The sequence below is a fragment of the Dendronephthya gigantea genome, unplaced genomic scaffold (genome assembly GCF_004324835.1).
Source record: "Dendronephthya gigantea isolate DGI-Jeju-01 unplaced genomic scaffold, DenGig_1.0 000068F, whole genome shotgun sequence".
Lineage (NCBI taxonomy): Eukaryota > Metazoa > Cnidaria > Anthozoa > Malacalcyonacea > Nephtheidae > Dendronephthya > Dendronephthya gigantea.
In genome coordinates this window covers 387,546-401,206 of record NW_021163078.1, presented here as the reverse complement: position 1 = coordinate 401,206, position 13,661 = coordinate 387,546, and the positions used below count along the sequence as shown (strand labels likewise).

Below are 13,661 nucleotides of genomic sequence, written 5' to 3'. Positions count from 1 at the left end.
AATTGTGGTAAAGTGTATATATGTGCGGCGGCGACCTGGCGAAAAGTTCCAACGCAAATGTCTTAAACTCACTGTCAAACACGGAGGTAGAAGTATCATGGTTTGGGGCTGTGTTAGCGGGGATGGTATATGGGTAAAATAAAAAGGTTGGAAGGAAAAGTAGATGCTGAAGCCTATTATCGCATACTACGTCACCAAATGGCGCCCACTATGAAACTCCAAGATAGCCGGCAGTCTTTCGTTTTTATGCAAGACAATGCCTCCGTGCATATACAGCTAAGAAGAATCTAATGTTCCTTGAGCGAAATAACTATGATTTGCTGGACCATCCTGCCCAATCACCTGACTTAAATCCATTGGAGAATATTTGGTGGGCAATAGAACAAGTACTTTTGGACGAACCTCTTCCTTCTAATGCAAATGATTTGTTCGAGAAAATTGAGCAAATTTGGAATAACTATCCCAACGATAAACTGGTTAAATACATAGAATCAATGCCCAGTCGTATAGAGGCAGTTATTCAGGCCAAAGGATGGCATACCAAGTTCTGATTTGGCGTGAAAAAGGTTGTTGTGTGATGTGTGATGTGCTACTGATAATTGTGCAATTTGCATAAATGACAAGACTATATAGTATGTAGCTCGAAATGTTGTATTAAAGCATAAACTTTTGAATACTAAAATATTTTATTTGAAATTCTGTGCTAAAACAAGTTGTTATTATCCGACCAAACCCTCACCAGACAAAAAAATAATAAAAAAACTGTGTGTCCAATAACTTTTGAGCGCACCTGTACGGCTTATATTCTAATGTATAAAAACCTTTCCCTTAGTTGTTTATCATAAAATGCGCTTAGCGCGTAGTGTAATCTTGTCATCTTGTTGCGATTCACGCAAGCCTATATAGAAGTTAAACTAAACCGCTTCGTCATATTGAAGTTGTACGAAGGTTTAATTTGACGTTTCGAGCGAGACTCTTCGTTATTTAGAGTTTTATAATATGCGATAAGACTGTTCGAAAAGTCGAGATTTCGTGTATTTCGTATAAAAGTAAGAGCTTATGTTATTGTGTGTATAAATAATACTGTTGTTCACATTTTTCTTACCAAAGTATTTCGTTCGGAAATCATAGCTCAATGCTAAATATAATTACAAGTTGTTAATTTATTTACAAAATCAAGTTATATATGTTTAAGGGTAGTGTCGCAGCTCCTCGCAAGAATGATTTTCATTGGCTAAACTTTACAATACATTTCTGTTTCAACCAATAGCATAGCTTCGTTCCTTAGAAAGCTTAGAAAAGCAATATCCAATTGGACGAAAGTTTCCGAGAGCTGCGACATGTCCCATGATTATTCCTAATTCCTTATTTTCGTTTTTTTTAATTTTATTATTTTTACAACATAGTTGAAGATCCAGAAGGATTTACAAAACGATCAATGGTACGTAACTTTTTATCGGTATCGTTTTTTCGGTAAAATCAATCTAATCATCTCGATAAGATCTCCCATTACAACGCTATCAAGATAACGTACAGCTGCATGGCAAATAGCAAACATTTATTTCCACTTATAAATCGAGAATCTGATCGCAACAAGGAATAGCGAGGGAAAAAACGAATACCTATCACGCGGAGTAAGTTTATCCGCTGCTGTCGTGTATAGCAGGTCAAAGAATGTAGTGTAACTATGGTGTAACTAGAGATTATTTTTGTGTCCTGAAATTTCCCCCAAATGTACACGTCATGCACACGCCACGACACTTGCTAGAAACAAGGCCGCCAGTGCATTTTTTCTGCCGTTTTTTAATTGATATAAATTAATAAATTTATTTTTAAATTAATTTTTATCTCCGCAAATGCCAAAAAAATTTGAAATGGTCACACGGCAGAGAGCATGCATAAAAACAAATGACGAATGTCACGAGATATCACGCAATAAACATTTACCAGCAAGGCTGCCTTGGGACATTTTTACCACTGAGATGGTCATCTGTCCATCTTTTATCTATGACCAGGTTGAAGTTGTATGAGCCGATAAATTTTTGTCGACACGAAGAAAAATATATCTGCAATATAACAATAGGATTAAAGGACAATGACAACCAATTTTTTATTGTCTCATTTAAGAGTATATTTTTAACCAAAAACGAGTTTTAGGTTCATCATGGTAACTTATTGTCAGGATGCATGGGAAATTGCGTGACCCCACGCATGACATCATGCATATTCTCAGTAATCTAAAATGGCGGACGATTTATTGCTCCGTCGAAACATATAGTAAGAACTGAACAAACTATGAAAAATATGTATATAACAAGCGATCTTTAAAATAAGACAATAAGAAAATTTGTTGCCATTGTCCTTCAAGAAGCGTTTCAGAAATCATACGGAATTTTTTTGCAAACAATAAACATTCGAACAAAATCGAGTTTTCTAAGCGTGTTTCGGAGCTAAATCAAATGGACAAACAGGATTGTGTTATCTACAAAGTATAGACAGCATGAACCAAATGGACAAAAGATCAACCGAATAGACAATACCATGCTAGATTATGATTGTATATGCATTTATGTATTATTATATTATTATTATTATTATATACAATTATAAGTAACGAATTATTTATCTATTTTTAGAGATGGCACCTCGACGTCTACAAGCACAGCGTCTTTTTCATCAATAAACAATTGGCAAGCAATAAATGCATCACACGAGGTGTGAAAGCGTTGGTGTAAGTATCTCACGAAGCGACGATGTCCTTTATTTCATGTCGACTTTTTCCATCTTCCCTGCTCCAAGCTGTGCTAACTCGGTTTCCTAGCTCTTATTACATACCCTGAAGATGCGTGATATTGTGGATTGTTGTAGAATTCGTCTGCTAAAGTGGTCCCGAAAAGAGTTCACTGTACGAAGTGATGTCGTTAGTCGGGAAGTTACTTTACTCGAATCTGCTGTTTCTTTCTTTACGAAAAGGTGAGTAAACTTCTTAGATAAATTTGCTCCTGCTATATAATAATTCGTAACAGTATTCGAGCTATCCTTGCATATTTCGATTTTATGTATAGTCACAAACTATTAGCTAAACATATTAAATTAGACATGAAAGTTATAGCTGCAAGATAGCTCAAATTGCACTCAAATCGCTTATATGCGATTAAAACCTTTGTAGGATCAAAATACGGTTTCCTTTGAAAAATTGCTCTTATTAACAGTCAGAATAAAAATTAAATATATAACTACGAGAAGCTAAGAAAAATATACCCCAGTATAAGTCACTATAAGTCTATAAGAAGTGAAAAGTATAGGGCTAATTTTCTGTGTAACTCAGTGCTGTAGATTTGAATAATCAGTTATAGTGGCTGCGGTTAGCCAGCTCGAAGTTTTATTATATGGTAATGCAAGGCGTAAGATATGCGTCACACAAAAATTCTCACTGAGGGATCTTACTGTTTGTTCCCTGTTTGTCCACTGAGTGATCCTTCTGTTTGTTCATTATGATATACCTTAATAACTGTGCTGTCTGTTAAGTGCAAAGTTTCCCAATACTGCAAAGTCTTCGTGAACCTTCGCAGTAGTGTAAGAAGTGCTATATTTTAACGAATTAATTACTTTGTATTTTTAAGCCCCCACCCATGCAGTGGCCCGCCGTCTATTTAACAATTAATCGCGAGGTGACTGATTACAAGCCTATATTAACTGAGCTGAAGGCGAAGAGAATATAGGCTTGTAATCACCGAGCCTGAGGCGACTAATTGTTTTAGTATAAATTTCCAGGTGTTTACAAATAATAATACTTCAAATTTCTTATTTGAAAAACAACATATAGTAACTATAGTCCCCGCCAGTGGTGACTTCACTTCAGAGACACCAATCAGAATACAGGAAATCATCTGTCGATGGTTTTCGTGAGGGGCGTCACACAATTACAATAGATTAAGAATACATGTGTACAAGTATTGAAAATAGTATTATAATATAAACGAATAAACAAATAAGTATTAAAGAAGATAAAAACTAGGAATAATCGATGTCTGACTCAATGATTACATTATTTTATCGTATTTTGAAAGATGCCTAAAGATTGTTTCCTTCGCTTGCTTTGGTAGGCTATATTCCATAGCGCAGCCCCACTGTAACCAAAACTCTTTTTTAAATATTCAGTTTTTGGTTAAAGAAGTGAAAGATTTATGTCATAATTGCTCATATTTGTCTTCCTGGTAATAAATTTGTTTTAAGTTAGGGGATGAGTGGTTGGTTAGTATTTTAAACATCAAAACAGATTTATTTATTTTATGTCTATCATTCAGCTTAAACGTGTATCTACCATCCAGCCTTGATCAATATTCACGTACACAGAATAACGAAAGGAGTGGTATTCTGCGCGACTTATACCGTGTTTTGCATTACCAGCATCAAATATAATTTTGACCGTATTTTAATTAATTCTAAGAGCTAAAAAATAAGAATCTAATTGTGTATATCACGAATTTAATCCTGGAGATTGAAAACAGAGATAAGGTTAGGATTGGGCTGGGATTAGGTCTTAGATTAATTAGGTTTATGGTCGATCAACCCTAATCCTATGATATCTGACCCCAATCTTTTAACCGGATTAATACAGCCTTTCTCACAATGACGAATATGCTGCCATTTTTGGGGTACTTTGTTTTCAAAATCGTGAGCGTGAGACCTCGTAGCGCTGGGTGTCTGTTTAGGCTAAATTTATTCTTCAAATGGTCTGTTGATTCTAAAAAAATTGCATTTTATGTTGTTATAAGTTTTTAAACCCATTTGAGAAAATTGAAACTCTCCCAAAAACGACATGCTGAGAAGGGAAATGCATTCACTTGCGTGGGGAACTTGAGCCTCTTGGGCTTTAACAAACATCTATAGTTGTTATGACAAAACACAGCCAATTTGGCGAGTTATTATCCATAATTGTACTCGGAACTGAGTCACTACAGTCTAGAACTAAGTGTCCGTTCAGAGCTTTTCATACACTTCTCTCCATTTAAATTGTAATATATACATTAATAAAATTCTTCACCTTGGTTTAAGTATTATTAAGCCAATGACAATGTCGAGAGATTTAATGTACATTTTGTCCCCTTCAGAATGGGTGGATCCAGCACTAGTGCACTAATTTGCATCACACAAGAAAACTGCTAAAAATAGCCATTTTGTTTTGTAATGCAAATTAGTGCACTAGTGCTGGGTCCAGCCCTGCCCCATTCTGGTAAGATATTGTTATTTAAGTGTACTTGTCGACCAAAAACGTCATGCTGAGAAGGGGTAATTATATTCAACTAGTATAAGGAAGATAAATGAGCACACCGAAATATTAAGGATAAACTTAGTTTGATTCATGTTATGTGTGAACTGGTACTCTGTTTTTTTCTAGCAGAAATATAGGATTATAGGAAAACCTTGGGTATTGGGTTGGCGGGCTGTCCTTGAGCATCATTATATATTGCTCGAATCGCATTTGGCGCGATAAAATTGCGTCGTAAAAACTCTAGGCATTAGAGAACTCTATTTAATATTTACACTATAAGAGTAAAAAGTCCTCATTTAATTTTTCTTTGCCTAGTCTGAAGACAGATTTGAAAAATTACTGCGGCGAACATTCGAGATCAACTAACGGAATCTCTAAGGATCTACCAAATTTTGAAGACTGGAGACAAATGGAAAAAGGAATGGATATACATAATTTATCGGTAAAGAAAAGTCTTTATTATGTTGTTGTTGTCGTCGTCGTTGTTGTTGTTGTTAAAAAAGATTTTTTAAAGAAATTTCGACTGTAATTTTAACTGAGGAATTCCCCCACCTTGCATGAGCAATTGAGATTTCACTAATCGTTATATCCAGCTAATGTAATTAGAGATTTTCCTGTGTAATTTTTTTCCCTCTCAGTTTGATTCAACAGGGCGATTGTAAAGTGGCGAAACGTCAATATATTGCTGCATGAGTGTTATTTATTCTCGTGTTTTGCACGAGAGTACACAGCATGCATTACATGAGTCTACACAGCCTATTATTATATAGATTGAGTCAGTGAACTGTAGTAAAACCCGGAACCTCAGAAAAACCATCTTCAATTTAGGCATCAAAGATGGCGGTGTAGTTTTCGTTCCAGGTTTAAGTACAGTTCACTGGACTGAGTAGAATTGGTTACCACTCGTGAGCGCCACGAGAACGAAAATGCGCTTTTAGAATAAATAACAATCGTTTCGGCGGCGACATTGGCTATGGCTAAACTGAAGAGCTTTGCACTATTCTTGGATTTCTAGTACGGTTTAAATGCGATTTTATATGCGAAATAAAGCACCGTTCAAGATTTTTACGAATAATATTAAGCCATATTTTGTTTCAGAGGGAGGCCAGTGATGTTTTCAGAAAGAAAGCTGAACTTCAAAATAGGATAGCAACAATAAAAAACAATGAGCGGGTCAGTAAGACTCCAGAACGATCAATGATATATTTGAATCAACGGTAAGTGATTTACTTTCAATTGTTTAAACCAAGCGAACCCTAAAGACATGCTAAATTTTCTGCCCTGTTTCTCTGTACTCTTTCCATCAACATTCAGCTACGCTATTGGCCATTCCGAAGTTACGGTAGTGGACTGGTGATTAGTGAGGGCGTAAACAGCCCCATGTTGCATTGTAACTGGTAATGTCACTATTACAAGTCCTGTACTACAACTTCGGAATGGCTATAATTAATGATATTTTTGCGTTTCTTAACGAATTATTCGAGTCTATTACTATAATATTAGGGGGGGGGTATATTCATATTATCATACTTACACCAGTTGGGTATAAAACTGTAGGCTGTATTTCCTTTTGCATGCAAAGAAATGGTTCACTGGCGAAATATTTGCATCTTTTTATGTCGAATATTCTCTCAGATTATGGAAACACAATATCAAAACATGCATAAACCGTATAGTAGACTGAAATTTAATTGTGGTTTTTTTTCATGTGCAGGGCTAAAGAAATTCAGAAAAAATATGAAAGTGTGAAAGCCAGAATGAGCCCTAAAAGGCAAGAAGGTAAAGACATCGTTAATTTTATTATTTATATTACAGGGGCCGGTTGTATCAAAGCCGGATAGCGCTATCCACCGGATAGCGATTTTTTTAACCGTTCTAAAAATGCTCGAAAAGCGATAAAATTTCAGCTTGGAAGCAACAATTAAATCAAAAAGGACCTTCGATTTAGGAATAATAAGATTTAATCAAAGTTGTAGCAAATAACAGGCGATTTTGAAGCGATTGAAAAAACCACTATCCGGTGCCGGTGGATAGCATACAACCGGCCCCAGTACTCTAAGATTACCAATTTAGTATATAATATATATTACTGTACTCTAAGATTACCAACTTGCCGATCGGTAAAGTTTTTTATACACTATATTCAGACTATATCCTGCAAAAATCTTAGACCTGAATATGCCAGTGAAAATTGATCATTTTTATTGTCCCTTAACGCCCTGTTACACGGTGCAACTTTCTATGCAATTCTTCTTTTGAAAGATGTGAATTTGGAAACTATCAAACTTTTGTCTTTATGGCACTGTATATAAGTTTTAATTATGTCATATTTGAAAACTTTCAAATTTTCATCTCTTAAAAGTAGAATCGCATTGCAAGTTGCAAGAAAAATTGCACCGTGATAACATGGCCTTTAGATCAGACAATTAGATTAGTCTAATAAACACGTGGTTATAGCTATAACATCGCGGTATTGTTCTCCTGGCTGCTTTATAGATATGATATTCGCCTATATGCAGATGGATGTAACTGAAGTTCCTTATTTGCTGTTTTTTTCCCTAGCACGCACGCGACATTAACTCAAAAATGCTTAACATGTGCAGTATATTGTGTATAAATGCATGTAACATATACAGATTGATATCAACTAGTGCTAACGATGCATGCCTATTCATTCTTAAGGCTGCTTTCCACTTACACGTTTTTTATACGCACGTACACGTACGGAAAATTTTAAATGCCTTCAAATTTTTATTATTTAACATCTAGGTCAACTAATGCACACAAAAATACGCGGAAAACTAAGTTCCTTCGATTTATTCACTTAGTTTTTTCGAAGGTAACATGTATAAGGATTTCGACTTTGACATGCGTGTACGTGCGTATGAAAAACGCGTAAGTGGAAAACAGCCTTTAATCTATTCCATACCGATTCCGTCATATATGCATGTATAATGTATTTTTAGTTAAAAGCTCTTCCTTGAAAGATGAAATCAAATTAGTGCCGGACACTATAGAAATGATTCAAACAGAAGTAAAAAAAATTAATGGAGAATTTTATCGATTTATAAGGTATGTATAGTAACTCCAGTCGTATATGAGCTGATAGCCGACGAGGCGCGTATAGCACCGAGTTAGCTATCGGCCATATACGACGAGAGTGAGCAGAATAACTGTTTTATTATATACACAAACTTTGTCGCCCTTTCGGTGCATTTTGGTGTGCTATTATCAACTAAAGCTTGGATTTCTATTTCACTCAACTCCCCAAATCTTTCAGCCATTTTGTTTACTTTCTCTACTAGACAGATATGAGCTAATATTTGTCTAGTAGCCAACCAATGAAATTGCAGCATACCTCATATCTGGCGCTTGTGTATATATAATAAAGTTGATTACAGCACTGGGGAGACATTGTTCATTTCAATTTTATAAATAATTCCGACGTGAATTGAGTCTGAATTTCTCAAACCAATCAAATCTCTCCACTCTAAATTAACCAATACGCTGCCTGTGAAAAAGTCGATTGGTTTAAATGTTTTACCTCGTCTGCATTTACTATATATGCATGAATGTTATGCATTTTGTTTTTTAGAGAATTGTTTAAGTTAAGACACGAATTAGAAATATTTATCCCAGCCTTGAATTTTTTGGAAAAGAAAGTTTTTGAACTTCGAGGGAATCTTCAAGAAGTGAGTATCTTGCTTCAAGTTTTATAAGTCATATTATTTCCGCAACATTTTACGAATAGGGCAAGCTAATATTTATCTTTGAAGTGGGAGACTTTTCTTGTCAGTTTTCTACAATAATTTTTAAGAAAATATACTGTAACTGCTTTCTCTAAGAGACATCGTCGAAACCTTCCGTTAATGATTTAAATTAAATTAATTAATATGATATATTGAAGTGTATCGAAACGGTGAATTTTAATATCCCTATATTGAAAAGCTATTAGATATATTTCGCAGTCCCAGCGACTTAACCCTTGCTACAACGTCTTGCTTTACAAATTTAAAAATTACATTCTGACGTTACATGCATGCTGGGAAAATTCCTTAACAAACTAATATGTGTCTCGCCTGAAAAGTATTAATGAACGAAATATATAGTAATGTTATATACGGGGTTTGTATTCCTTTATTATTACGTCTTTTTCGGAAATACGGGACATGTCGCAGCTCTCGGAAGCTTTCGTCCAAATGGATAATGCTTTTCTATGCTTTCTAAAGAACGAAGCTATACTATTGGTTGAAACAGAAATGTATTGTAAAGTTCATCCAGTGAAAATCATTCCTGCGAGGAGCTGCGACACTACCCGGGGGAAATACAGGGGTTTCTAATTAAGAGGGCTACTCTGCCACAAAACTCTCTCCTCTACCACTCACTAGGTTCTACTATACTCTGCCACAAAACTTTGTGAATTTTTTTTGCTTTCTCTAGTTGGATTAAAAACCTTTTCCAGCAGACAGTTTTGCGAAATATAAGAGAAAACATACTCCGAAAAGAAACATCATTTGGATCAGCTAAAAAGCGCAGTTTCGAAACACTTAATGGACTGTGACGACGCAAACTACCTACTTAACATGAACAATCTTTTTGACAAGCTTAATGATTCTGGCTCCTTTTACTCTTACGCTGAACTCGTACCTAGCAATACAAAAATACTCCAGTCTTTCAAGCACACACTCTAATCAAGCACAAGCACTCTAATCTGTTGTTGTTCCTCGAGGCACTGCATATAAAATTTAAAAAGCCAGAACTCAATAGCGGCCTAAAGACATCAAAGGAACTTATAGTTTTTCCTTAGACTGTATCACTATATGCATGCAAATATCTCGCGATGCCATGTTCTCGTATTTCTTTTTAACTCGCTGATTTACGTCATCGTTACTTTCTGACAAATTTGTATAAAGATCGCAGCTTGCTTGTAAATAGTTAGGTTTGACAATGACTTTGAAATAGAGTCGAAATATCACCTTGAATATTGTGTCTTGTTTTTAACAACTCATATCTTGGGTTTACAAGATGTTTATTTTCGGAGTATGTTTTCTCTAGTTGGATTAATTTATGTAAATTTTACATTTTTTAAGTATTTTTGTCTAAACTTTAAAACCAGGCCATTTTCACTGTTCCTATATAATACAAAATATTTTTTGAAATTCTTTGTCATGTAAATGTTCAGTTTCCTTTTTTTCCCCAGTGGCAACTGACAAGACAGGAACAGATTTGGCAATTGTTTTCTCGGAGTAAGGTGAATGCATGTCGATTTTTATGTCTGCTGACCGGTAGGGCCGTCACGACCATGATGTCGATTGTTATTGCCTAAATTTTTCGTTGTGTTGTCTTTGGCGGCCTTCGCTTTTTGAAACTTTAGTAATTGTGCTTGAAGTGGCTGCTCTTGTATCTGGCACACGTATTGTAGCAGACTCAAGCGCCTTATCAAGCGCCTTATCAAGCGCCTTATCAAGCGCCTTATCAAGCGCCTTATCAAGCGCCTTATCAAGCGCCTTATCAAGCGCCTTATCAAGCGCCTTAGCGGTGTTTGTTTATGAACTAGACTCGACTCAAGTGCTTATCGTGGTTGTTTAAAAAGTAGACTCAAGTTAAGTGATTTAAACGCATTTATATATCGTGCTTGTTGAAAATAGACAAGCCTTCGTGCTTGTTTAACGTTTTCAAGCGGTTGTGCCTGCGTCAGGCTGCGTGTGGAACATGATTAGTCATCAAAAGAATCCAACATAACGGTAATACATTCCTGATTTGACTTTGAGAATGATTGATATTGAAATTTAAATATACATAGCCATTTTGGATCTGTGCGTTACAACATAAAATGTCAGTTTCACTCGAAGTTTACAGATCCAGAATTGGATTGCATAATATGTTTATGAAAGCAGATTAGCTGCGATGCCTGATTATCTGTTGTGAAATATTTTATTGGTATTTATAAATCTTTTATCTCACTATGCAAGTTTGAAGCCTATATATAAGTATTGAGAATTGCGGCCAAGTCTTATCAATTTCCGCGGTGTCCATCAGTTACCTGGGTATTTTTCGAGTTTCAAATTCCGAGCCAGCATGTGTAGTTTTTGGTTGTAAAACGTCACGTATCTCAAATAACAATATTGCAATGTCATAGCATGCATGTCAGTCGTTCTGATTTTTGAAACATTTAATTTATTAGCACGGGACTGCACGGCTAAAATGGGGACCCGTGCCCAATTTGATCAGTGTTCAGACAAAACAAGGGCTGCGGGCACGGATGAAATGGCACAGATACTTATTTTAGCCGTGTCGTGCCGATAAATCGAGTGTCGTGTAAACGGGGCTTTTCATGAACAAGTTGGCGGATATTTATTTTTTTCCGCAAATATTTTTGTCTAAAAATCAGTAATCTATATACATTAAAATTGGAATTTACATTCACAGGATGCGGGAAACGTTACTCAAGATCAAGGAACTCAGCAAAGACCTTTTGTCAAACCAAAGAGAAGGTATTTGATACTTAGGGCCTGCTTACATCCCAGCTAGGCGAAGTAAAAAGCGCATCACATCAAAGGCATAAACTGATTAGTCGTTCATTATACGCAGTTGTCACCTCGCCTATAGCCGGGATAACTCGCTTCATGTAAAGAGGCCCTTAATAATTTGCGGCATTCACAAACATATAACGATGCACACGTACACACTACACAGACATCAACAAAGGATACGAAACCATGACTGGAAAATCAACAGGTCTTCCGTCCTAATGGACTCTTAACATTAAATAAAACTATAATAATACTTAAATGTATATGTGATGTTGCTACTCTGAGCTAGTCACCAACCGGGCAAGCTGAAAAATTAGCTTGACCACGGTGGGAATCGAACCCGCGACTTTTGGTTTGCTAGTCCAATGCTCTTCCAACTGAGCTACAAGTTCAGTTCCGAAATATCAACCAGTTGACCCTGTAGCTCAGTTGGAAGAGCATTGGACTAGCAAACCAAAAGTCGCGGGTTCGATTCCCACCGTGGTCAAGCTAATTTTTCAGCTTGCCCGGTTCACCGGTGACTCAGAGTAGCAACATCACATACACATTTAATATACACACCTGAGTCTTTGCATTATCACTATAATAATCCTCTTTATACTACTTCAGTATATCCGCACAGTTTGTGTATCTAATTTTGGGTCAATAAATTGAGTGGGCGTATTGTCACAGTTTTGTATTTCCTTATATTTATATTTATTTAATCCGGTTCTATACACCGTTACATATCTTACAATCGCTCTGTCTGATTCCTCCTTAATTGCCTCGCATGTCCGTTCTATTTATAGATCTACTGTCACACCCTTCCCCCCTATGCAGTTCAACGTAATATCAATATCTATCTATGTATATGTTTATCTAACCGTCATCATGTTCTTCCGCGATACTGTCCAAGGGTTCACGGTATTGGTAGGATTTCTGGTTCCCCTGTAATTGGATAAACTGCGTTTGACGTCTTGTTCTACTTGAGCGTCTCGGCTGTATGTCTTCGGGTTGAACTACCTCCATCTCATCGTCTTCCTGCTGTCTTTCATGATGTAGGGTTTGTCGTCTCCACGGTAACAACTCATTATAATGCCGTATTTCTACCTTAGCACCTGCGTTTGCTGCGTCATTAATCTTGTACGTCACTGGTCCCGTTTGTCCCACCACTACGTATGGACCGAGAAAGTAATTACGCAGCTTCCCGCCTGACGTTTGGTGATTTTTCTTCATCACTAAATCATTCAATTTATAGCCTTTATGATGGACTCGCTTCTTCACTGATCGTTTCGATTGTGCTTCCTTAATCTTTCTTCTCGTTCTTACTATTATTCTGTTCCACGTTTTAGTGTTGTCCCGCACCGACTTGGCTAGCTTTTCTTGTTCCGTTGGTCCGTTCGGTTTATAGTCTCCGTCGTTATCTCCCTTCTCTTCCGGGGGTAATAAAAATGATTCGGGTCGATTCGGCTTTTGCTTGAACAACAGTTCGAAGGGACTTAGTTTTGTTGTCGCTGATTCCCCCGAGTTAAACGCATAAGCCACCATGGGAAGCATAGAGGGCCACGAATCCGGATGGTCTGACACCAATGCTGCCAAGCAGTTGTTTAGTGTATCATTTTGTCGCTCTACCTGCCCCTGAGACTGTGGGTGCCACGGACTGCTGAAAATTTGTTGGATTCCAAGTTGTTCACAGACAGTTTTTAACACGGTTGACGCAAAGTGTGGGCCGTTATCCGACTGTAAGGATTGGGGGATATCAAATACTCCAACCCAATTCTGAATTAATGCCTTTGCTGCTGTCATAGCAGTAGCATCCTTTGTAGGGACGAACAATACATAGCGTGATAGAATATCCTGAATTTGCAAGACAT

General features: G+C 36.6%; 1 protein-coding gene and 2 non-coding genes across 5 annotated transcripts in view; 2 read left to right on the top strand and 1 right to left on the bottom strand.

Annotated features, from left to right (window-relative positions):
• The window catches only part of LOC114531073 (inhibitor of nuclear factor kappa-B kinase subunit beta-like), a 36,591-nt gene that overhangs the window by 15,309 nt on the left and 7,621 nt on the right, over positions 1-13,661 (top strand). For 2 of the 3 annotated variants that reach the window (XM_028552716.1, XM_028552715.1), the window contains exons 14-23: positions 1,407-1,441; positions 2,637-2,731; positions 2,869-2,973; positions 5,591-5,717; positions 6,374-6,492; positions 6,990-7,054; positions 8,242-8,347; positions 8,871-8,967; positions 10,458-10,526; positions 11,705-11,769. In XM_028552716.1, coding sequence (XP_028408517.1) covers positions 1,407-1,441; positions 2,637-2,731; positions 2,869-2,973; positions 5,591-5,717; positions 6,374-6,492; positions 6,990-7,054; positions 8,242-8,347; positions 8,871-8,967; positions 10,458-10,526; positions 11,705-11,769 — 883 coding nt within the window. The remainder of the gene's footprint in view (positions 1-1,406; positions 1,442-2,636; positions 2,732-2,868; positions 2,974-5,590; positions 5,718-6,373; positions 6,493-6,989; positions 7,055-8,241; positions 8,348-8,870; positions 8,968-10,457; positions 10,527-11,704; positions 11,770-13,661) is intronic. The other variant, XM_028552717.1, reaches the window with a different exon arrangement.
• Trnaa-agc lies at positions 12,128-12,200 on the bottom strand. Its single transcript has one exon. It is a non-coding gene; the product is annotated as a tRNA-Ala (tRNA).
• Trnaa-agc lies at positions 12,223-12,295 on the top strand. The gene has a single exon. It is a non-coding gene; the product is annotated as a tRNA-Ala (tRNA).